This window comes from Carassius auratus, unplaced genomic scaffold, assembly GCF_003368295.1.
Source record: "Carassius auratus strain Wakin unplaced genomic scaffold, ASM336829v1 scaf_tig00012169, whole genome shotgun sequence".
Taxonomy (NCBI): Eukaryota; Metazoa; Chordata; class Actinopteri; order Cypriniformes; family Cyprinidae; genus Carassius; species Carassius auratus.
The window spans coordinates 49,070-75,811 of NW_020524265.1; the positions used below are offsets into that span (position 1 = coordinate 49,070).

Consider the following 26,742-nt stretch of genomic DNA (forward strand, 5'->3'; position numbering starts at 1 on the left):
TCTTAGGTGTTTGAGAACTGGGAGAACAACTGACTCCTGTATGCTCGTATCTTGAATTGCAACACGTCTGTTTCTGTCAGCATCAGGCACATGGGCAGATGCTTGGGCCAAACGGATCACTGATTAGCATGAAAAATTAGCAGCGCTTTAAAACACAAATCAGATGCCAGCCTGCCAGGACACTTCAGCGAGCTCTGACCAGCGAGTCAGTGTGTGTAAAGTCGTTTTGGTCCCAGCGTGTGTAATACACACCACAGCACAGCTCCATGCACACATGCAATTAGAGCAATGATGGTGACATATCCAACACGACAGCCAATGGGGGAAGGGAGAAAGAAGAGACAGAAATAAAATACCCTCCACAGCCCCCCTCAGGCAGGCATTCCCCTGCCCACCCAGTCCCATTCTGCATTAGTACCATGATTTTCCATCCTCTTTTTCATCATCATTATCATCATCAACTAGGAATGAGTCATGTTGCTAAGACTGACTGCATGCTTTACAGTATGTCAATCCAGATTTGAGCAGCATATTTTCAGTGGCTTTTTATTTTATTTTTTTCCCTGGCTCTTCAGCATTGGAAAGGTCATGCATTTACTTTCTGGTCAGGATGGAAGGTACAGAATCATGACTCACAGATTCGCCATGCACAACTGAGAAAACTGAGAACTGAACTGAAATACGTTTCTTATATGCAAGTCCAGTGTAAAGATTAATTCATTAATTCAATTTGTAGATTTGTTTTCTTTGAAAATCATTATATGGGGTATTCAGTGGCACTGAATTGCACCCATGGATAGCGCCATTTATTTGCATTTGTTTTAGTGCCAGATCCACTAAAGCAATTATGCAAACCAGCAAACAAAAACAGCAATAATGGCTCAACCAGTAGTTTGAGTTTGTCCAACCAATGGTAGACAGGTAGGTGTGTTCACGGAAAATGTCCAAAGAAAGACTATAGAGACACTTTGCTGACACTATGACACAAAATATGAATGCTGCTGAAATGTGAATGCCGAAGCAATGGAGTTTAAGATAAATTTAGTGGAGGAGGTTTAAACAACAGAGGCGAAAAGATTTAGGTTTTGCATCTTTTAAATCTTCACTGTTTCAGTCATTTTGAATGTACAATGAATAGTTTATGAGTTTCTTGTAAGGGAAAAGCACTGAATATTATTTGAACTTCTGAAAAATGGTGCTTACCTTTGTCATAATCATCATTAAGGATTAAGTGAACCTGTTCTGAACTTGTTGCAGAAGTGAAAGTATTAGTATTGTTCCCGTGGCTCAGTGGTAGAGCATTCTGTTAGCAGTGCAAAATGTCATGGCATCAATTCCCAGGGAACACACATGCTGGTAAAAAAAAAAAAAAAAAGATATATATATATATATAGACACACACACACACACACACACACACACACACACACTGTAAGTTGCTTTGGATAAAAGCATCTGCTAAATGCATAAAAAGTCAAAAGTATTAGATGAACAGACTAAAGATGTTGTCACCTCATGTCTCTTCCCCTCAAACCCTAGACTCTTAGTCCAACAAAAATGAAAAGCTTTAACAAAATAAATAAAAAGAACAGTTTTTCCCCCTCCAAATCCTGCAGAATAGATATTCAATCTAGTCTGTAGTTCTCAAGTACTGGATTGCAACCCAAACATAGGTTCCGGGTTTGATAGGATTGCAGAGAGAAAGGGAAATTGGTGCATAGTTAGAAAAACATGTTATAGGTAATTCCTTCATGTGCATATTCATAGCAAATGCTAATACAATATTTGGCTTATAGAGTTTGTTTCATGTGTTAGGTTTATTTAATGTTGTGCTGCGGTTTGTGAATTGACAAAATTGCCTTTTGTCCAATTCATGGCAATATTTAGGGCCCGAGCACCAGTGGTGCAAAAAGTGATACAAAAATACTCCTTCCGGTTTGTCACAAGTTTCGGAAAGTTTTTTTTGAGTATGGCTCTGTGTGACGTTAGATGGAGCGGAATTTCCTTATATGGGTCCTAGGGCACTTCTGCCGGAAGAGCGCGCGCTCCCGTATAGCAGAGCACTGAGAGCACAACAGACTTCACTGATCAGAGCGAGAGACCGAATTGTCACAAAAGAAGTGTGTTTTTGGTTGCCAGGGCAAGACAACCCTGAACAGATTACCAAAAAAAAGGAAAAACAGCATTAAGGGACCAGTGGATGGAGTTTATTTTTACAGAGCATCAACGGAGTTTTGCAAGTGTTTTTGTTTGTTCCCTGCATTTTGAAGATGCTTGTTTTACAAACAAGGTCCAGTTTGACGCCGGATTTGCACATCGTTTATTTCTTAAGGATAATGCAGTCCCAATGAAAAAGGGTCACGATCGAGTGTTGGATCCGCATGCGGTGAGTAAAACTGCTTCAAATATCTCTGTGTTGTTAACTTAGCTATCGGCGCGTAAGCACATCAAGTAAACAACATGCGATGTTGGCATCAAACTGCACTTTCCACATGTACAGCTTAAAAAAAAAAAAAAAAGACGACAAAGTGGAACGTAGTCATTTTCCAAAACCGCTAAGCAAATATATACAGTTTCAGTACATACCACATAGAGACGTAGTTGCTGATGCTGCTCTTGTTAAATTTCAGCCTCTGGATCTGATTCTGGATCATAAATATACGCTGAATCTGACTGTTAGCCATGGTTTGTTTTGGATGATGTTTTTTTTCCTCACAGTAATGTCACAGCTTCCAAACGCTCTCAAGGCAAAAGCCTACTCTCGCTCATGATTCTTTAGCTCCGCCCACACGTCACGCCTCCAGTCGCTCGGGTTTTTCCGGGAAAAAACAGTACAGACTATCTTTCTCTTATAAATATAATAAAACTAAAGACTTTTTGGAGTTATGAAGGATGCAGTACTAGACTATAGGTACTCAAGATTAACAGGATATTGATTGAAAACGAGCATTTCACCCCCCCCCCCCCCCTTTAATGTTGCATTTTAAGGGCAATTTGTTTACTTTTGTACAGCAAGCATGTCTAGTGCTGTGTTTGGTCTCTATTGATGTTCAAGGTAAAATCAGGCTACTACAGCGAAATTTTAGTCTAGTTTCAGATTGCTCTTGCCATTGTAGCTTGTTATTCAGAACAAGATGATGGCTTGTAGCATCTATCTGATTTTCTCCTCTTCAACTTTCCAAGTTAGATTACGGGCATACCTACTCCGGTTCTTTTGAAAGCAGTCTTAAAACACCAGCTGCAGCATTGGAGGATACACAACCTTAGATGCATGATTAGAACCCTGCATGATCACTGTTGAAAGAGCTCATCCTGAACGGCAAAGAAAAACAGAGCACAGATAGAGATCAAAGAGCTAAGGGACCGTAATGTATAAAGCTCTAGCGAAGAAAAAAAAAAAAAAAAAAGCTTCTCTCCCCAGCTAATATTTGTAAAGCTGATGAGCCATAAACTTTTAAAGCATCAGTAAAAGAGATTTGAAGTCTCATCGATGCTGAGCTCAGTACTGGAGATTATTGCATATTCCCTTATAATAATATAATAATTAAGATTCATTATCTCCTAAAGGAATAGTTCACCAAAAAAAAAAAGTTCTTTACTGGAGTTACATTAGCAGGTTTCACTAGACTCAAGTTAATTCCTTTGTTTTAATTTTTAACCGTGCTAAATGGAACAAGTTATGTATCTGTTCTGTTGGACTTAACCAACTTCAGTTTAAATGCAAACCCTCCTTCGCATCACTCCAGCTCTGTCAAATTGATTTCGGAGGCCTTCCGTGCCTTGTTATATTATTTATTTTCTCTCTTCATCTGTGTCTGCATCATTGCATAAATTTCCTCATTTTTCTCCCCCTAAGTTTCCGCAATGCCTTCTGGTAATGCAGCCATGACAGGAAAACAACATTTAATTTTCCTTCATGACAGAATGCCACTAAAGAATTAGAATGACTCAAAGGAAAGGAAATGAAATTATAGATTACGACTTTGATTTGCCATTGTTATTTTAGTTTGTGGTCACATCTGATTTCTTCTCACGTTTATGGATGGGCTCTAAACTGTCAACAGCAGATTGCATATCAGCACCGGCCGAGAGTACAGTCTTCTGGCTAATGTCACTCCATCAAAATGACCATGCTTTCATGTCCAAATGATTCCAGTGATCAAAAATTCTGTTATCTGGTGCACAGTTATTGAATTTAGTTCAAAGTGATTTATAATTTATTCACATTCTGTATTTGGGATATGTAATGGAAGCTACAAAAACATAAGATGAAAGGATTGTGGGATATCCAATCAGAAGCATTAGCCTATGTTTTGTTTTTGAAAAAAACAAGACCCCATGGAATCCAGAATTTGGCAAATTTTGGATACATAAATTAAAGCACAACTGCACACTTTATCAAATCATTATATGGACTAGTGACTACTGTTCAGTTTCTTGCACAGACCAATCGTTTTGTGTCTTTACACATCAGTGTATTGTCATAAGCTGCAGGGTTTAATTTTGGTTTTGTCTGTGTATGTTTTTTGGAGTGTATGTTTATATTATGCTGCTGATCTGTGTCAAGATCAGCAGCGTAATATACAGTAAATAAATAAATCCACTTGCTCTCTTGTCTCTTCTGAGTCTGGGACTCTAAATAGTGTTCTGTGCTCGTCTGTGCTGCTAATGATAGAACAGTTAGCATGTTTTGCTCGAACTGTTGCCATGGCGCTAGAACTGGTACACTGTTGTAGTTTGCGAAAACAGGAATGATGTCACCGTATTATAATAAGATCCCTTTCCCACGTCACAAAGGCAGAGAAATCTGACACGCTGGTTTTTTTCAGACGCTTGCAGAAAAAGGCTTACCAAAACAAAGTTACTGGGTTAATCTTTTTCACGTTTCCTGGGTTGGTAGATGCACCAGGGCCCCGATTATAGCACTTAAAACCGAAAAAAAGTCTTAAATGGTATGTCACCTTTAAATTATAAAATACAGAATCCAGATAAAAAATAAAAAATAAAAAAAATAAACTAAATTAACACAGAATTTAACAACATTTTTTGAGCAATACATTTGCATGTAATAAATGTTAAATGTTTTTAAACGTTTATGAATTTCATTATTTATATAGTACTGTGCCACTGTCTTGTGTTGTCTCTTCTGCTCTTTGACATCTTTCGATGGGTTGAGTAAGATGTTTCAAGGTAAAAATATTTCTAAAAAACCCTCTTGTGATCCCTGCATTGGTTCCTGTGAACCGACATCCAAGGTCAGGTTGACTGATTTAGACCCAGTGATTCTCCCACTGCGTGTGGTAACAGTGTGTCCCAATGGAAAACCGCAGCAGCAGCAGGACGCAGATAGCTGCTAATAGCTTGTTAAAGGGGGAAGTTTTCACTTTTTCTTTTTTTTTAGGTTTCTGGCACTAGGTGTCTGCCAGCTCAGAAATGCTTAAAAAGAAAACATGCAGCCAGTTTGTTATGGGCTGTCTGAGACCGCATCCGATGTCCACTATAAAATTTGTGCAAAAAAACAGAACATAAGAGTCATCCCCAAAAACTACCCATGTCTCTTTTTGTGCTGATTTGATTCTTGGTATTCTGTCTTTCTTTCTAATTTCTTGTTTTTCATGAGAAAATTGTGTGTGATGTGTGTGTGTGTGAAAATGATATGTCTGTAAAAAGTAGACAACATACAAATACATCTCTCTCAGGGGAACCTGCTATAAATATTCTTATCAGTCTCTCAGTCTCTTCTTATACTCTATACTGTTTCTCAGAAGCTGCCCTACTCCATATCAAAGCACAGTGCGAGTCCTCTGTCCTGTTACAGTAAAGTGGAGACAACTTTTTTCTATTAATCTCCTAGTGTACAATCATTGTTCTTGAGACTCAATACAGTGAGTCCACAGCGCCCCCTACTGCTCTATCAGTCAATATAAAATCTAGTAGTGGTTCCTTGTTTGTGCTTTTGTGTGTGTGTGTGTGTGTGTGTGTGTGTGTGTGTGTGTGTGTGTGTGTGTGTGTGATTGCATTGAAATCATCACTCATGATGTTTTGATATGGTTCTGAAAGATTACAATGTTCTTGTGCCATTTGAATGCTGTATGATGTGTTGATCCAAAAATGAAAGTTTGCTGAAAATGTATTCACCCTCAGGCCATCCATGATGTAGATTTGTAAGTTTGTCCTTCGCAGCACATTTGGTGAAATGTAGCATTAAATCACTTGCTCACCAATGGATCCTCTGCAGTGAATGGGTTACCCTGGTGAACGCAATTTTATGGATAGAGGACTCATATTTTACCGGGCAACAATAATTTTAAGTAAAAAAATAAATAAAAAGTGTGTTAATGATGTATTTGTTTCTTTCAGACACACACCTTTTTACTTCACCAGAAGTCAGTTGATGGACTGGAGTCATGTGGATTACTTGTGGATTATTGTGATATTTTTATTTTTTATTTTTGTATTAGCTGCTTGGACTCTCATTCTGACGGCACCCATTCACTGCAGTGCATCCAGTGCATAAGTGATTTAATGCCAAAACTGCTAAAAGTCTGAATTAGGCTTTACTTTACTTTGAGCAAAGTATACTTTCTTATTGTTTTCTTGTTATTTATGACCTAAAATATGACCTGGACATGTTCTTGCAGCTTTCAAGTGATTCACTCACTGATTCACTGATTTGGACTGAACTAAAATCTATCTTTTGTTTTAGTATAGAATCACATTACACACCATCTATTGATATCACCCATTAGATATCCCCCTTGTGTTTACAGTCTTTAACCAGTCTGTATCTGCTGTGCATTATGTTATATAATGATGATCCCACTATGTTTTTGTTTTTTTTTCACATAAGGTGAGAACACTGGTATACAGAAGATCAAAATAAAAATATTACACCAAAAATGACTAACAGTAGAAATATGGTACCTATTACATTTCCTTTCAAATGTCAGATGATAACTGTATTGTTGCACTCAGAAAGCACAATGCTATTCTGTATTAATGCATATGGGGGTGTTTGTATTAGATTATGCTCTATGTTTGAGAGCTTTACTTGTTTGCCTGAGCATAACCGCAGTAATGGAGACAGTGCAATTATGATTCACCTTCTATAGTTTTTATGCAACAAAAGCTGAAACATTTGAAGATTAACGTGTCAGAGATTTCTTAAAACTGTGTCTAGTAGTGTTGTGTTTGAAGAAAAGATGCAAGTCGTGGCCTAATGGTTAGAGATTTAGACTTTGGTTGTGGGTTTGACTCTAAGGTCCAGCAGGAATTGTCAAATAACCAGCGCTCTATTTCACCCTCAATACCAGGACAGAGGTGAGACCTTGAACAACTAAGGCACCGTACCTTCAACTGCTCAATGGGTGGTGCAGCAATGCCCATGCTCCGGGTGTGTGTTCACTACTGTGTGTGTGTGCATGCACTTGGATGGGTTAAATGCAGAGCACAAAATCCAAGTATCACCATACTTGGCTACATGTCACTTCACTTCCTTTACTTATATAAACAATTGTTATAACAACTATATTGATTTAAATGAGGTTGACACTGTTCATTTCTTGTTGTCTTTCAGCAGATATCCAGCCTAGTGTTGTTGTTGTTATTAGTGAGAGTATCATTCAGGGCATCATTTATTGGACTTCTTTCATTTATTTTCCACTCGACATGTGGCAGAGCATTACCTTAATATTTAATTATGAATATTAAAGCATGCATCATCAATCAGTTTTGATAGAATTTTGTTTCTCTGTTGTTTTAAGTCACATGTTTTCATCCAGGTTGGAAAAACTTCCTCTTCTGGAGTGTGTTTCATCTTTGACCTGTCTTGAAGGAATAATTATAACAAAAGATCAGTGGCCACTTCTGTATCATGTTAAATCAGGAAGAGCAGCACTACAGAGGAGTTTGATTGTCCATGATTGTCACTGTCAGCTTCAGGGTGATTTTCTTTTAAATGCTTCTTTAATTGTTTTGCACTACAGTGACTCCCATTTTGACATTTGGTGAGACTAACCATATTTTTCAAGCTTAGAAATACAATTGATTGCATGTACAATTGCTGCCATTACTGTACAATAACTGTCCCAAGGACTGTTTAGTCTTTCTCACCTCAAATGTTAATGACAGCATTTCAGTGATTTGATTGATTTAATATTTATATGGACATTTATTTTTTATTTGCTGCTTGAGAAACTATCAATATTGAAAACAGTTGGTTAATACTAATAACACAATACAATTTTTTTCCATAACTCAAAGCACTAACTTTGTGTTGATCCAAGCATGTCATAATGTTTGGAACAACATAAGGAATTTTTATTTTTTTTTTGTGAACTGTTTCTTTGGCATTATGTGGATAAGAAAAGCCACCACCAACCATCACCAAACACAGCAAAGAGATGATAGGGATGCAGATTTATGCCCACACATTTGAGTTTAGGAGGGGTTTTGTGGGTACTGAAGTGTAGGAGGTTGATGCTGTATGTTTGATGTTTTGCATACTCATCCATATTACTATCTCTTTCCCTCTTCTTCACTGGATTCATTAGTTATGCTTGAATGTTTTTTCAATAAAGAATAAATGTTAAAAGTATTGGTTTAAAGACATCTGGACCTGTGAGAATGAACCCTTTGACCTACACATGCATGTTCATGAATTGAGTTTGTTCTTTTCTTTTCTGTGTTGTAAATAATAGATAAGCTGTCGTGACCAAGCAAGGCTTCCCTCTACCCACTCAAATAATGGTAGTTTCTGCTGTGTGCTTATAAAAAGAAAACAGATAGCATAGAAAAGAACAGAGCAAGCTAGGGTTAGAGGTCTGCTTTTGATAATTGTCTAATAAATGATAAAGGGGTGCAGAGCCAGTGGTGGTTTTGTAGTCAAACATCAATGCCTTGAAATTTATGCAAGCAGCTATTGGTAGCCAATTGCAAATTGATAAAAAGATGTGTGACGTGAATTCTTTTTGGTTCATTAAAAATTAATATTGCTGCCGCATTCTGGATTAATTTTAAGTTTGATAAAACTGGCTGGAAGACCTGCCAAGAGAACATTGCAATAGTCCAGCCTGGACAGAATAAGAGCTTGAACAAGGAGTTGTGCAGCATGTTCCGAAAGAAAGAGCCTGATCTTCTTGATGTTGAATAAAGAAAATCTGCAGGACAGAACATTTTTAGTTATGTGGTCTGGGAAAGTCAGGTGATCATCAATCATAACTCCTAGATTTCTGGTTGTTTTTTAAGGAATTATGGTTGATGTGCCTAACTTGATGGTGAAACTGTGATTAAGTGATGAGTTTGCTGGAACCACAAACAGTTCTGTCTTGGCCAGGTTGAGTTGAAGGTAATGGTCCTTTATCCAGCAAGAAATGTCTGTTAGACAAAATGAGATGTAAGCAGCTACCGTCGGATCATCAGGATGGAATGAGAGGTAGAGTTGAGTGTCATCAGCAGAGCAGTGATAGGAAAAGCCATGTTTCTGAATGACAGAACCTAATTATGCTATGTAGACAGAGAAGAGAAGTGGTCCGAGAACTGAGCCCTGAGGCACCCCAGTAGTTAGATGCTGCGACTTGGACACCTAACCACTCCAAGATACTTTGAAAGACCTATCTGATAGGTACAGTAAGACTCAAACCACTGGAGTGCAGTTCCTGAGATGCCTTTTGCCAATAGGGTTGACAGGAGGATCTGGTGGCTAACCATGTCAAAAGCAGTGGACAGATTCAGGAAGATAAGTACTGAAGATTTGGAATCCACTCTTGCCTTGCTCTTCAACAACTTAGAGCAAGGCAGTCTTGGTTGAATGTCCACTTCTGAAACCAGACTGGTTGCTGTCAAGGAGGATGTTCTGTGTGGGAAAGGCAGAGACTTGGTTTAACACAAGCAAAAGCAGCTGCTGTGTTTCAAAAACCAATGCAATGAAATTTCATCAAATTACCTCTTTAATTTGATGGATCTGACTGGGTCAGAAACAATATCGGCACAAATAATGGTGTGAGTTTTGGGTGAACTGTCTGTTTTTCTAAACAATGAGTGACAGAGGGCTGAATGTCTGTTTTGACACAGTGTTGAAACAATTGCCCACTTCACCTTTAAGGCCCTGTCATATGATTTGTGTCAATGTTCTCTAATGCACTAAACTTTAATCCAATGTCAATACCATATCATGACATTCAAAGAAAAAATTATGAATTGCACAATGTCAAAAAAAGAATGCCTTATAAAATACCCTGTCACGACGCTATCTGCAGTATTTTACATGTGAAGGCCAAAGCAATGCGTGACCTATAGGTGACTCATGATAGATCATCACAGGTATATATATTCCACTCCAGAGATCCTGTTCTGGTTTCCATCATGATAGTACATGTTCGTGTTAAATTATGTGCAGTCTTTCAACTTTAAACACATGCCTAGCTGTGTGGAGAATAGGAGTGGAAAATGGTCAGAAATCCAGTAAATGACACAGAAGAGAGAGATAGCAGAAAGGTGAATGGGATAAGGTTAGCTCTTGTTAGTTTCAGTTAAGGGCCAGAATCATTAAATCTTCTTTTAAGGTTCTGGAAGGTGAATAATTCAGGTGATTTCTCAGAGGTGGAAGAAAACAGTACCACACTCTCTCCTGATCCCCTTCTCTCCCTATTGCTCTTGTGCATAAATATTCCTTTAAGATGGGATGGGAAGTTCCTTGATCACTTTGTTGTCCAAGGTGTTTCAAACATTTTTATAAAATTGAGTTTAAAGCAGCATTTCACAGAAATGTATTTTTTTATTATTAAATTAGAAAATAAAAACGTTTTCGGTAGCTCCTCATTTAAGGGTAAACAAATTGTTGATATTTTCTTTGACAGATTATTATAGTAGTGTTATTTTCTGTGACAGATTCAGATTGTTAACACTGAACATTAATATTCTTGTTGTTGTTGAATTTTAAAGTTAATAAAAAAATAGTTTAAAATAAATTTATTAGCCTATATTATATATTATGGGTAATGAATGGTTCATATTTTGGTTTTGAGAGTCCGGACTCCCCAACAACAGGTTGACATGCATGCAATGTCAAAAAACACTCATTGTTTTATAATATTCATTTATTTTTATCATATTTCCTGAACGATTAGCTCAACGATTAATTTTTCTAAACCCCTCCATGTGCCTCTAATCGACGGTGATTGGTCTGCATCATGACTGTAATGCCTGATAAAGCAGCGTTTGTGAGCACATAGTTACTGAAGAAACGGCTGTTTTAACCGCTCCAAAAAATGGCAACTAGTGTCAAAGAATGAATTTGCATTTTCATTCATAACAACTGAAAAGACCAACATGTGGGCGGGGAATATTCTAATGTTTTGTGTTGATGTCGCCATGAAACATCTTGGGATTAGTTTTAAAATCGACTCGTTTCAATGATTCAGAGTCGACTCCTTTTGTGAGACAATAACTTTATACACTGTGCACTTTCTGATTTAAACTTTGCATGATGTTTTTATTCACTTGGAGCTCATTAAATGTAGCTATTTTTTTTATAAATCCATAATAGGGGCACCCTAAGGTAGTTGTTTTTTTTTGTAAACCTATCTCCACATGCAACGATTAACTAATTGTTGTGGTATTTTGACAGATGAAGAAATAGAAGCAGTATTTTAAAAGAAATTATTTTTGAAATAAAATATAATACAATTTCATTAACTTAATATAATTCTATTAATATTATATAATTAATAATACTAATATAATTAAATAATTAATTCACAATTATTTTCTGAGGTTGCCATTTCTATGTTTTTCCTCATTTTAAATAATTTTTAGTTCGTTTTCTCTTGGATAAACTTTCATATTGCTTTGGTTACATTTACAGATAAAGGGGGTTAATATGTTGGAGTACAGCGACGCAGCTGTCAGAATCAACATCATTGCTGAGATTTATGTACAGTACCAATGTGAAAACTAGAGTACAAACCTCTATAGGGCAAAATACATGAACTGCAGCACCGTGGCTGTCCCGCGTGGACAATGCGGGAGGATACCGCAGAGTGTTTAGTGGGAGGGGAGAGCACAGTTCAGGGGTAGAGGAGGCGCACGACACATCGAGAGCAGTCGGTCACTATCAGCTTTAGGGATGTAGTCGATGCGGCTTGAGCTCCGTCTGTCCGAGCTCGTCAATATGAAGAAACATTCGGCCCGGGTCGCGCCGCTGTCCGCCTGTAACAGTCCGGTGCTCACCCTGACCAAAGTGAGAGGTACGTGCGCAACACGACTCGCGATTGTAGGGCGATCTGCTTTCCTTACGCGCACTTAGTCTGCTCTGTTGCTTTAAAACAGTCTATGAAATTGAAATCGAACTATAGTGCATGCGAAACAATTGCATAAAAATAAACACCTGTCTCCTATGCGCATCACCAGTACAGATGTCTGGTTGTTCTCTGCGCCTTTTATGGTTGGAATATTAATATAAACAGATCATTGTTGAGGTTACAGTGCATCAGATGCTAAAACATCTGAATTCGAAAAATCCTAAAGACATATGATTTTTTTTGTTGCTATCATAATTTAGAATCAATCCAAATAGTTTTATATCTCAAAGCATTTAAAATCCTAGTGGATTTCTGATTGTAATTGCTTCAAAATTACCACGAATATATATTTCTGATGAGGTTTTAAGACTAAGAGATTATCTGATTATCTGCTATTTTCTTGAGGATGTATATAATCTGCTGTTTCTACTGAGACACAGCAAACAAGTCCTTAATTCTAGATGATGATGTAAAAAGTGCCTCTACTTGTTAATGCAGACAGAAACTTTTTTTTTTTTTTGAAACTCCCAATATTTTTGTACATTTCACATGCTGTTTGTATGCATAGAACTGTCATTAATTGACCCCCTACTTCACTAAACTGCTACATTTATTACTTTACATTTTCCTCAGGTTTTGTGGTCTGTATCAAACTTGTATGAGCACAGGAGAAATATCAGCAGTTATTGTGAAGATTTGACTCAGAACATTGTGGCAGGCAGTTTTGTCATACCCTGACATCTCATTTATGCACACTTCATAGTATGAGTAACCATCTTCTCCAAGGGTCCAATCTGAAGTGATGACCAGCACCAGCTGGAGAAATGGACTACAAATCAACTCTGACTCACTGATGAACTCATTCTTCTGAGACAGATGCGCGCTTGTTATTGGTAATCACTATTTCTTTGGATAGTTTAATTGATTTCTTTTCACACATATTGTAAATTCACAGTAGATATGGACTGTTGATCAAAGTGTCTGGCTCAGAGGCGGAGGTAGAATATTTGTGGGTACTGAATATACTCTGGACTACTGTATGTTTGAGGTGGGATGTTTGACACTCATTGATCTTTGGTTTCAGCCTTGGCTCAGACCCAGCGGTCAGTGGTTTAGGCCTAAGATTACTAAAAGCTTTATGCTGGCAGTTCAGAGATTTGTTGGGCCTTTTGGGCTTCCTTTGAGGTGAGATACTGAAATTCAAGGTCTGTTTCTTCGTCCATCCAATAGAAACCTGAATGTTACACATTTGTTATGAACAACCAGTCAGTAAATACACAGATGCAAGTCTAACGAGCACAGTTATTGATTTATGACTCGCATAAGAAATATGACTCGCAGTTCAGTGAGTGAGTTATTTGTGAACATCTGTGAATGATTCACTGACTGATTGAGTCAGATTCAATCCACAAAGTAACTGAATAACCCATTGAATTCTTTTGACTGAGTCAATTAGTAAGAAACTGTGAAAAGGTGTTTGTTCGCAAATCAGGAGTCATGGCTTGCGCTGTGTTCATTTTTGTTTGCAGGAAAACACTGGGTCACAAACAGTTTCCCCGACTGCATGTTAGATCACTGTTGTACATTTGTTCTTTTCATCTTCACATTTGGAGCCCTGTATGTCCAGAAATCCCCAAGTTCAGTTTTAGTCAAAGCAGAATCCATTTTATTTAAAAAGCAAATTGCTATATGGAGATATACCGTGTTTAGTTATTAGCCTACTTAGAAGTACAGCTTGAACGTTAAGCCAGAGGAATCTGAGAACATGAGCCGTTTCTCCATCAAACACTAAATGTAATACAGGGTGGCAGAAGTAAGAGGCTGTAATAAACCTGCAGTGAGTCATTACACCGATGTGACTCAGATGCCTTCACTGCCAAACTCTGTCTGTTCACATCTTGGCTTTCATAAGAACTCTGCGTCCCTGTTTGGAAGCCAGTGGGCTGTTTAAATTGGTTTTTGGTACATATCCAGCCATTTAATTGAAGCGTTTTAATCAAATATTTCACAGCAGTCAGGGCACAAAACATCTATGTTGTTGTGAGTTGTTTTTCTTTTTGACATTAGTCAGTTAGATATAGAGCTTCAGTCTAAGAATAACTTGCGTGTTGCTTGTGATACGTTTGTGTCTGGATGCACATAATCCTGACTAAGAGACATATTGCATGAGTGGAAAACGGGTGCTTCTGTCTCTTGTTCAGCTCACTAGTTAGTGGGAGAGATCTCATCTTCACTTCAGATGTTTACATTTTCTTTTTTGATTTAAAGATATTAAGAAAGTCTTTGCTTGGGGAAATTATTATTCATTTCATATTGTCTGATATATTTTCATTCCAACAGTAAATTATAAGCTTATGTACAGAATATATTTAAATACTTAATTTTTATTACAGACAGTATTTATTTTGTATAATGCTTTAAACATCTCCGATCGATACAGAGTAGGAGTGATTCATTTATCGTTTGAGTGAATGATTCAGTGGCTCACTAACCACTTGTAGTGTTCATGAATGAATCAGTAAAGGCCTATTTGAATTTGATGATTGATTCTGTCAAAAATACAGTCACCAACTACTGGAGTTTTACTATATCAATCTTGAGTCTATTACTGCAAATTTCTTTCTTTCTTTTTAAATGCAACCTTGATTTGTTTATTCAAGGAATTCATTTTTAGTTGTTTTTGCCATAATTTTTTCTCCATTAATGAATTCTCCTAACCCGATCTCACGGCATTTCGTACATTTTTCACAAGGTGGCTTATTCGTACGACCACACTCGTACAAATTCATACGATTGTTGGCAAACCGTGCGTATTTTACGAGTTGCACAATTCGTATGAATTTGTACGAATGACCTACACCTAACCCCGCCCCTAAACTTAACGTCAGTGGGGTCATATAAAATCGTACGAGTGAGGTCGTACAAATTCGTACGAATAAGCCACCTCGTAAAATATGTACGAATTGGTCGTGAGATAGCGTTGACTCTCCTGAAGTGTTTCTTATTTACAAGAACAGGACTTTATGCATCTAGCAAGACAGCATTTTATTGATGGCACACTTGTCTCAGTGTTTGCAGACTGAGCTGGATTAGTATTGTACACTTAAGTCGAAGTCTATCTGTCAGATTACTTGGACACTTCACACTGTCAGTACATTAGTAGTGTGGAAAGCGCTGTTTGGAGCGACACCTGCAGCACTAGCTCATCAATTAGATTCAGCAGGGGACTATTTTGTATTGATCTTGAGCAGGAATGCTGGCGTGACTCCAGTCTGCTCTTTCTTCTGCAGGATCTACAGGCTGCGGTGGAGAATGGGACAGAGGGGTTGGGATAGACTATAAGGTGTATATGAAAATATTATTTGGTTACCCCAAACTGTTGGTAGTTGTATGACAGTTTCCAGAAAATATTGTTAGTTGTATAGATAGTTGTCACTGATTTACAAAGAGTTGTTAGACGAGTCACTGAATTAATCAATGAACAAGTATCTGTGGTAAACAGATTTAAAAAGGAATCAGTCAGTCAATTAATCAAATATACAGGGATGATTCAAAATCTGATCGGACTGCAGTTCATTTTTACATTATGTTGGTGAACGAACGGGTGAATAATCTTTCAAACAAAGTAATTCATGTTTTTGAACTAATCAGTGAATAATAGAACGGCTCATTCATAATGTATGCCCACCAACTGGTGTAATGATGTAACCTACAGAAAGATCCACTGAACCAATCTGTAAAAAAAAAAAAAAAAAAAATCCACACGACTGGATGCCTCTGATGCTCTGTACTAGTACGCAGCCACACACACACACACACACACACACACACACACACACACAAGCAAACAGTGGGCAGCTGGCACGGTTATGCTTCTCTCTGTCATGTCCATGAGCCGTGAGCAGGGTCACAACAGAGTGTGACATCTCAGGCATCTGTTCTTCTAGCTGGACACTGCAGGATTCACTGACCTGCAGCACCAATACACACACACACACACACACTCTAAAGCCACTTGTTTTCATGGACATCTTTTGACACAAGCACATGCAAATGTCTTCCCAGCTTGGCAGAATGAATTTGCCAAGTAAATATCAAAATGAAATATCTGCATATGGTCTTAATGTGATTAGAATGTTTGGACATACTGTAAACAATGTGTTTAAATGAGTGTGTCTTGCTGTATATTGCTGAATAATGTCTTTCTTTAATTGCATATGGAGAGATTGTCTTCTATACAAACTTGGAACAGCACTGCCACAGAGCCCAAACAACGAACTAGAAAACATATGGTGCTGTCAGCATTAATGAATGGTAATTTCTGAAGGACTTTATCATGCAACAGAAAAACATCTGCCACTCTTATCAGTTCTGGACAGCTTGGGAGTTTGGCATTGGTAAGATTTATGCATTTATTTATTTCAAATAAGTCTTTTCTGCTCACCAATACTGCATTTATTTAAAGAAAATCAGTAAAATAATATTTAAAAAAATAATAATAATAGTAAAATTATAGTAAAATATACAATTTCTGTGAATGCAAAGCTGAATTTAACTTTTTTTCAGGATTTTTTAATAAAAAAAGAAAATTCAAAAGAAAAGCATTTATTTAAAGTCTAAATCTTTTGTAACATTATAAATGTCTTTACTGTCAATTGGCTGAATAAAAGTAATAATAATTTGTTTTAAAAAAATATAGTATTGTAATAAACAGTATTGTACTTTCATATATAATAAAAACCAAAGAAAAAATATCTCCATATTTTTCAGCCATTTGACAATATTTCGTATTAATGTATCCTATTTTCTCTAAATTTCTTTGTAGTCAAAGGAATCATTACATCAACACTGATTTTTCCATTTTTGAGTTAACAAAAATCATTCAATCAGAGTTTTAAATTGATTCAAGGAAATTAATCGAACCAATCGTCAAGACGAGGCAAAATAAAAAGTCCATTAAAATCACAGTTACACATATGGCTGGGATAAACGATTATTTTTTACACTATTAATCTAGCGATTTTTTTTTTTTTTTTTATGCATCGATTAATCTAAGGATTAATTTTTTCAGACCGATTCGATTTAGATTATCTCCCCATTAATTGACTACTAACAGTTTATACATGTTGATTTACATATCTGAATGAAAAACATGAATTCCTTAAAAGGTGCCATCTGTCATGTCTGGCAAAAAAAAAATCAAGTCATTCTCCACATTCCATACCAGATGGGGGCAGTATGCCTCAATAAAGTGAATTGGTCTACTCTAGAGTAACAAACGAGAAATGGCATGGTCTCTATGCTCCGCCCCTACCTTCACAACAACCCTATAGCCATAGCCGAAGCCTAAGAGGACGTTTTGCCTCCAGAGGAACGTTTGGTGATGTCAAGTGATATTGAAACATGACATCTTCAAGCTACTCCCCTTCACCTTTACCAGTCAATATGTTCCTATTCATTTTTTTCATATTACATTTTGAGTTGTATATGCACATTATTTGAATTAAATTAATTTGACAGACAGCATTCTGTCAACATCATTGGTAAACATCAGACAGCTGATCAAAGCTAGCGCCAACCAACGTAACCAGACCTGCCAACTCTCAAGCATTCACCGTGAGACACACGCAATTGACTCTTTTCACACGCTTTCACGCCACACATCAATTTTCTCACGCACAGAAAAACCACGAAGCAAAGAGGACACGGAGACCAACAGACTAGACAGAGCAGGTTAGTTATGAAATAGAACAACGGGTAAGTTATAGATAGCTAATTATCAAATGCAGCTACGATTAGCCATCGCTAACATTAGCACGTTTATCGAACAGCCTGATACATTTCTATGTTATAACTTCCCGAAAACAAATACACAAACATATAAAACAAACTTCTAGCGAAATACTAACAGCATCTAACATTAGCTTACCAATCCAAAAGAAATGTTGCAAGTTCGGAGTGGAACCTCATTTCTTTCAGGTCCATCAGTTTTCTCCAGCGATTGAAAGCAGTGCTGATGTTTACTCTGGTCCTTTTCTTATCGGATTTGATTTGTGTTTCCGAGTGCGGTTGTTTCCCTGTAGCGGGTGACGCTCTCTTCCCTGAACTGAAATGAAGTAGTGTGCTATACTTTCCACACGATTGACATCAGGTTCAAGTACACGCCCACAAGCCGTGCGAGTTATTCGTTTATTGCAGGTTGGCTGGTGGTTATGTTGGCGCATACCGCCTCCCATGGCCGAAACTAGTATTACAACACCTGTCGGGCCGGGGCTAGTAATGCTAATTAAGGTTGATATCTCTGCAGCACTATAACATTATAACTAATTTTTTTAATGACATCATCGCCCTTATTTCTTCTCATTCTTTTGATGCGTGTAGGTCATGTAATGGATATTTTTACCTCAATTTTTGCATATGGCACCTTTAACATTGCAATATATGTTTATTGCTCTTAAAATTACAAAATAAAAGACAGACTAAGAATGCATTACTTTGCACTTGTATAGAGATAGCATTCAATAAAACCTTGAAGCCTTGAAAACACATAGCTTACTGAAACAAGCTTACTGAACACATAGGGCCTAGCTTACTGAAAAAAGTTCTGCTTTCAGATGAAAATAACAACAACTTGATGTCTAGCATTCAATAAAAAAGGTCACCCAAAATACTTGTTTAGAGCAATTGAAAGAATACAGTAACCAATGTAAACTTGAGGGCTTTAAGCTAATACAGAGAGTGCTTTTCAAAAAAAAAAAAAAAAAAAATCTCAGAATGCGCCACGTGAAACTTTGGCGTTCCACCCTTTTTCTATCGTTTCTAATGATTTTTGCAGCAGTCATTCTATTCTACATCGCTCACCGATCAAATAAGGCTTTGACAGCCACCAAAAAAGATCAATGCAGAAAAACCCCTGGATTGGTTATATAACGTTGGACAGAATGTTGATTCGGACATCGCATATATTCAGCACACATAAGTAAACGTTTTGCAAATGTTTTTTAGAGAGATATAAACAGGTCGACGAATCGATCCGCATATTTTGCGTCTACATATTTTTTGCGTCGACGTCATCGATGACCCCAATGCGTTGTCCCAGCCCTAGTTATGCATCTAGGGAAATCCACTAAAAACTGAGCCAGAATCCATGGGATGCTGCACTGTAAAGCTGTACCACCATCACCCAGATGGCAACACATTCATATTTTATCTCTAACAGTTTGAAGTCATGCACCGATGTCCCAGACATGCTCACGATGCCATTACAAAATAACATGGACCTGCTCCGTAGTGCGTGTGTGATCGAGGAGACTGTGCGCTTTCATGCTGCTTGAGCTCAGTGCAGAGTTGGCACTACAAAGAACTGGCACTTATCAGCAAGAGAGATCTGCACTGCAGAGACAGAGGAGGGAAGAAAGCTACCAAAGACTATGTATGCATTCAAAAAGAGATAGACATGGGCAAGGAAAAGGCTCTGGATTTGTGTGCAGTTATGAGGCATATGTGACTTTAAAATAACACAATTTTAATAATTACTTATCCGCTATGAGTTTAGCAATGCATATGGTCACATCATTATGCTAGAATAGGGATCATAAGGGATAATCCTGTGCATCTGTTCTACAATAGGCTCATATTCTGTGGCAGTCATACAGCTGTACCAAACAATCATCAGACCTAATGTCTTCCACAAGACAGCTGCTGTGCTTTAGTATCAAGATGCAAACATAGTGCAACCCCCCCCCCCCCCCCCCACCCATTTTCATTCCAGTTAAAGTTTATTTTTGTGTGTAATTGTAATTATTAGTAGTAGTAGTAGTAGTAGTAGTAGTAATTGTCTATAGTTTTTTATAGAAGCTCTGCCACAGGTTTTAAAAAATTAACCACAACTTTTTATAATTCAGACTTTTCTCACAATTTTGACTTACAGGATATAATCACAGGATTGCAAGAAATAAACTTTGTGTTAACGTGCAGTTCTGCGATGAAAAAGTCTGAAATTAGAAAAAGCAAGAAAAAAAAGTCTGAATTGTAATAAAAAGTTGCAATTACCTTTTTTACTAAATTAATTTTTAATCGTTTAAGTTCTAAAATCTTAAAGATAAAGGTTTCAAAGGTGGGTTTTCACACTGATGCCATAGAAACCCCATGTTTGGCTCCCTGAGAAACCCTTTTTATTTTAATAAAAATAAAAAATAGGGAAACTTCCCCTAAAAAACTAAAAACTTTTGAGCAATGGAACGGTTTCACGGATGTTAAAAGTTCTTTTTGGCACAATATAATGATGCCAATAAAGACACTTAAGCCAATTTTTAAGAGTGTTTTAGTTAACTAATCCTAGCTGCAGATACTATCATGGGTCATACATTAAGACTCTCAATTAGAGACTGAAGGCATATTTTGGCTAAAATAGGAAATAAAGTGAAAGACAACTCATTAAATCTTAATATTTTTTCCATAGGTTATGGGTTCAGATTGTGTGCGGATTAAACCATAACCTACCGAACGGCATTCCCTGACACTCACGGTCACAGTTTTTGCTGAGTCTGGGTCGCAGAAGTTCTGATTGAAATCAGTCACGTCCTCGAGGCTGAACTTTCGTGGCATTTTCAGACTTTGAGCTCTGACCGCTGCCCTCATTGCCGCTGCACTTTGTCTGAGCTCTTCTTGACACGTCGATTCATTTTGAAATGCTTTTTGTGAGAAACACTCACTGGCCTGATTCAGCATCAAGCCTCTGGTGCAGGCCGATTTTAATCTTCCCTGTCAAAAAGAACGGTTATTTGAAGCTATGGTGCCTTCAAAATAGCCTTTTCAGAATTATTCATGCATAGAGAAACAAATGCTAACGCTAGTTTTAAAATTGGGGACCCTATCGAGTCACATTCCAATAGTAATTATTACGTTTACAAACTTCTTGATACCTAAGACCCCTGAAATCTGTGATTCTGAAGGATCAGCATTTATCCTGTTAACGGTCTCTGGCCAACCAGCAGGCTTACTTGTTATTACATGTTTATAACAGTAATTCAGATAAAAAAAAAAAAAAAGTACAAAATGTTTTGAACAAAGACAAACTGAAAGATTCTGTGTTTGTGAGGCAGTGCGAACTAAAAAGTCCACGATTCTGATATCATTCGTTATTGTTATTTCTTGTGGTCCATTGGATGATCTCATTCTGATGGTAAAAAAAAAAAAAAGGCTATTCTCTTAACTTAGTCTTTCAGAAATTACACAAGGTTTTCTTTAGAACCTTTTAATCATTTTAAATTTGCTTTGACGGTCAAAGACTTAGTCATTAGTGAAATTCTGATTCAGACTCCAGTGACTGAAGACTTCCTTCTGAAGACCTTCTCTTACTGTTAATTACACAGAGTATCCTTGCAGAAACTTCATTGATGACAACATGATAAAATAGTCACATTAGCATCTCCTTCTGGCAGCCGAATCATGTGCTTATTTTCTCCACATTCAGCATTGTTTTGAATGCATTGTGTTTGTCAAGTCCTACTTTTGTTCAAGGTCCAAAAGGACACATGGACGACTCAAATTTCCAGCTCAATTTATTTTTATTTTGGCTTTGTCAGTTGATTGGTCTGTTCGTTAAATTAGGTTGTAAACCTTCAAAAACAGAGAACAAATGTTACCATTTCAATTAAACATTTATAATGAATTTAATTGTTAACATGTTTAATTAAACATGTATTCTATGGTGAATTAGTCATTTCAGCCTTTACGTGGAATAAAGAACCCATTCAACAAGTCAATGCTGCAATGTGTCACTTAAACAATCTACACAGCAATTAAATTACAATTAAAACATAGCTTCAACATGTTATACAGCATTCCAAACACCATGAAAGTAAATAAAACATTTCACTGACCATTGGCGTCTTTGGACTGAACCTACAATTGAACTTGGAGTGTCTTCTCAGTGAAGTTTGTTTATCTGAATGACTGAGGAACTCCAGGTTTTTAACAGATGCTCCAAATCAGTGAAAATGACAACAGGTGACAAGCAGCCAGATTGCTGCTGCTGGTGCACTCTGGGAAATGTAGTTCTTGGACTCATTCCTGAGATTCAGCTCAACAGTGTTAATCAATGTAGCTCTGGTTTTGGCTGAAAAGTGCTTAGCTTGGTCTTCTTTGGTGTAGGAGTTGATTGGTTGATTAGAGTTTGATGATCTAGCTAGCTGACCAATCTCTGGAACATAAGAAAAAGACTTAAGGTTTATGGGGTCAGAATCTGAAGGTGAGATTGAGATAAATTTCACCGGAACTGAATTTGGACGCCCTAAACCAGTGGTTCCTCTGAATAAAAATAATATTAATTCCTCATATTTTACTTTGGGTATTTATTTATAATTATTTATTTTCTGTTTTCTAACACAGTGCAAATTTCTTTACACTTTCTGCTGAGCTTGTGTATTGGGGACTGTATTTGTGATAGAGTCTTCAGAGATTTTTTATCCACATACTGATTATCAGTTTCCATGGTTACTACACACGTCCACTGCTTTTAGATAATTACCCACATGTTAAATACACACTGATAGAAGCAGTTCATTATGAGGGGACTGTGAAGCGGTGGTAGGTTTGAAAACATATACAGTACAGTGCTGGCAGAGTGCAGTGACAGTTTTATATTCAAGGGCAGCTTCACAAAGCCTAATGCACACACCTTGAACAGTTTGCATTTCATGGGTCATTTATAGAGGTTTGAGATTGAGTCCCTTGAATATTCTGACATAAAAAAATACTATAGCAATAAAAAGTATTGTTTATGTTTGGCATTAGACTAAAATGTAAGGTTGAATTGAGCAATGAAGAAATACTTTTAATTTACTGCGGTGTATGATATGACAACAGCCTCCACAGCGAACGTGTGTAAATACAGATTAGTGTACGCTTTAGTATCAGTTTACACATACAACCTCATGTGGGTGGTGTAATTTTACTGTGGGTTATTTGATTCCTTCTGAATGGAAACTGTAGCTTCTGTCAACAGAAACTGATCTATCGGTGAACGTGCGGTTATGTTGAGCTCTGGATGTTGATGGCTTCTCTAGGCACATCTCTAGGGGCACAGGTACATGAAGGCTAAGAGTTTGGTGGACTGATGAACTATGAAAGCAAAATCAGGGCTCTCTGCAGAAAAAAGAAAATCTTACATAACACCAGCAAATTATTGAGTTCGTTCAGAGAATCTCTTTGGGATATGGATTCTAAGAAAGCTTCTGTACTTTGGGAGAAAGCATTATTATGATCTCTTAAACTACCTAAACTCCTAGTTTATGGTATAACAAAATGTTGTTTTATTATATAATTCTTGTGTTCTAGCAGGTGCTATCGTCTTACAGTCTTTACTAAGGATCTGTCTGTGTGGAATATCTCTAGGCTGTTGAGGGTGTCAAGAGAAAATCATCTTTCACTTTGAATCACTTGCTAGAAAGATTAGGATTCAGGCTAGATTGTGATATTATTAGGCCTGCGCATGGATATGATGATCGAGCTCTCACAGTCTTTCATTTGAAATTGTACTCTGCTAGTGTCTGCTATGCCATGAGTCTTTAAAAGTCTAGAAAATTAGAATGATCTACTGTTAAGAGACCATTTAATTAAAATTAGATAGAATGTAATATATGCAATGAAAATGGATGTTAGGAAAGATTTCTATTTCAAATAAAGGCTGTTCTTTTAAGCTTTCTAAAAAGGTATCACGGTTTCCACAAAAATATGAAGTAGCACTGTTTTCGACTTTAATAATGGTTCATGAGCAGCAAATCAGCATATTAGAATGATTTCTGAAGAATCATGTGACACTGAAGACTGCAGTAATGATGCTGATTATTCAGCTTTGCAATACATTACATTTTAAAATACACTAAGTGTATACTTTCTTGTAAATAAAAGAATCATCTATCGTTCTTTATTGGGTTTCATAGAGTACTCATGTTTCAGCGCTACTTTTTTCTCTTTATGGATAAACAGACTGAATCCTCCACCAGGCGCAGGCAGGGTAATTACTGCACTAATTACTGAATAGATGAAGGGCTGTTAAGAGCCATTAAGAACATTTATGTATGGATGGTGAGCTTGAGATGCGTTTATCTGGTCTGAACAATAGCACTGCAGTTCTTGAGAGACTCCAGACAGATGTCATTCAAGGTTTCTGTATTATAAAATAAATAAATGAGTAAACCATGCTATTGATTTCCTTTTGGATGTTTTAGGAAATGCTGGTGAGAAAGTGATGCGTCACCTTTGGTGAGAGCCATAAAATAAACATCTATCATGTCATTTGAGGCTGAAAAACGCATGTAGTACTAGAACATGTTTTTAACATGTACATAAAAATAATAATACTTTTATTTAGCAGGATGCATTAAACTGCTGAAAATTGACAGCAAAGACAATTATAATGTTACAAAATAAATGCTGTAATTTCAAATTTGTTTAACGAAGAAACCTACATTTTTATTTTACATACGCATTTATATTAAAGAAATAAAAAAAGATTTTCTACAAGTTGTAAATACTGCATCCAAATGTGTACTGCATCACTGAAAACTTGCACTGCACAGAGTAGTAATAGGGCAATCCTACTGCTGTTTTATGGCACTTAATATATCTGAAGGGAGTATTTTTTTACAGTGTCAAGTGATTTGATTGTCTGTTCACTGTTTGCTCAAATCCATAATAAAAAATGTGAATAAAACAGCTCATAAATCAGCAACTGATATCAGTTTTGTTTGCTTTTAGGGGAGGACCGGCCGAGGGAGAACGCCATGGGCAACGCAGATGGACAGGCGATGGTGGGCGGAGCAGGGGTGGAGTCAGGGGCAGGAAGGCAGCGGTTACACTGCTGCATTCGAGTCACAGCCGTTCAAGTGCGAAAAGCAATATGGGGCGTGGCCATGGTGATGTGCGTTTGCTCATCATGGGCAGGCTCCACCCAGCTGGCAAAGCTGACCTTCAAACAGTACGACGCACCGTTCACTCTCACATGGTTCACCACCACGTGGAACTGCCTCTTCTTCCCTCTGTATTACATCGGCCACCTGTGCAAGAGTCCTGAGAGACAGACACCAAAACAGAGGTTTAGGTAAGAATCTGGTCCTGTGAGATTGGCGTTTATCCAGCAATGCACTCTGGGATTGCCTTGAAGAAGATGAAGCTTATTAGGTTCTGGTGCAGAGCAAAAGATTAAGATGTAGTACAGCTGAAATATCCAGCGGTTTTGTGTGAGTATCACAGACATCTGGTGAATCTTTTTAGTGAAATCCCTTTCTGTTAAGGGGGACACCGAGGAAATTCCATGCTGTAATGCACGAACAGCTTGTCCTTTCTGGGTTTTTCCTTTTATCATCTGTGTGCTGAATACGAAGCAGGCTCATTACTTATTTAAACCGAGTTGAAGGAAAATATCCCTCCGCTCGGTCCAGGAAGACCAAAGTAAAAGGTGTTGGGAAGTACCCAATATACTGTAGATTCAAATGCTTTTTTAGCCAACCATTTAGCAAACGATTGTGTAAAATGCATAAAAGCCCAAGCAATTTGTCACGCGTGAGAAAACTATATCAGAAGCACTGCAGAGTAAACACCAGCTGTGGTGTACTGTGACATAGTGATTCTGGCTATGGCAGTTAACTCAAATCACACTTCACAGAACAGTAAATTAGCCACCCATTTACAAATTGCAAAACAGTTTTTACTCTTATGCTTTAATGCAACCCAAATGTGCTTATTTCTTTCACAATATCTCTTGCTTCAAAGCATGTTAAAGTACACAACCAATAAACAACCAAAAATAAACCAACTTATGAATTAGTACACCATATAGGACAACATCAATGGATCGTTTGTCTTCCATGGGAGTGAGAATAATACCCGGGTCAATGACTCAAGACAACATCAGTAAATATTCAAACAAAAACACTACTTCAGTGCATCAAGTCCATAAGTGAACCAAACATAACCCATCAACTTATAATCACGTTCATTCATATACATAAGGTTCTTTCAACAGTTCTGATGACTCTTTTAAATGATTGTGTTCTTAAATGAAGAGTTTAAAGTGGAAATGATTGATGTTTGTGTGTGTGTGAAAGAGTTAGATGTCCAGTAGACCCATCTTTTTCGAGAGTCATTGATGATTAATTAGCTTAGTGGAGATAATGAACTTTAAGGCCTACCTGGAGTCCAATGCACAATCAGGGGATTTGCAGTCCAGCCAAAACACCACAAACTCACTCAAAGTTACAGCGTTCCAATCCCGCGTAGTTCAAACACAGCTCATAAACGAATGGCATACCAAACACGTGAACACTCGTCCACTGTGCAGCCAGCGAAACTTCTGTAACACCGTAGACTTCAAGCTTGTAGTTTCATTGTCAGCGGCTTCACTTCACAGCACCTACTGTCTGCTAATTCAACTTTCATA

The 26,742-nt window shown here is 37.4% G+C and overlaps 1 protein-coding gene across 3 annotated transcripts in view; it reads left to right on the forward strand.

Annotated features, from left to right (window-relative positions):
- LOC113073459 (putative thiamine transporter SLC35F3) overlaps window positions 1-26,742 on the forward strand; it is a 42,960-nt gene that overhangs the window by 9,961 nt on the left and 6,257 nt on the right. The window contains exons 1-2 of one of the 3 annotated variants that reach the window (XM_026246360.1): window positions 12,020-12,245; window positions 25,062-25,404. In XM_026246360.1, coding sequence (XP_026102145.1) covers window positions 12,134-12,245; window positions 25,062-25,404 — 455 coding nt within the window. In that variant the 5' untranslated portion in view covers window positions 12,020-12,133. Of the gene's footprint in view, window positions 1-12,019; window positions 12,246-16,571; window positions 16,697-25,061; window positions 25,405-26,742 lie in introns of those variants that run through there. The other 2 variants (XM_026246361.1, XM_026246358.1) reach the window with 2 other exon arrangements.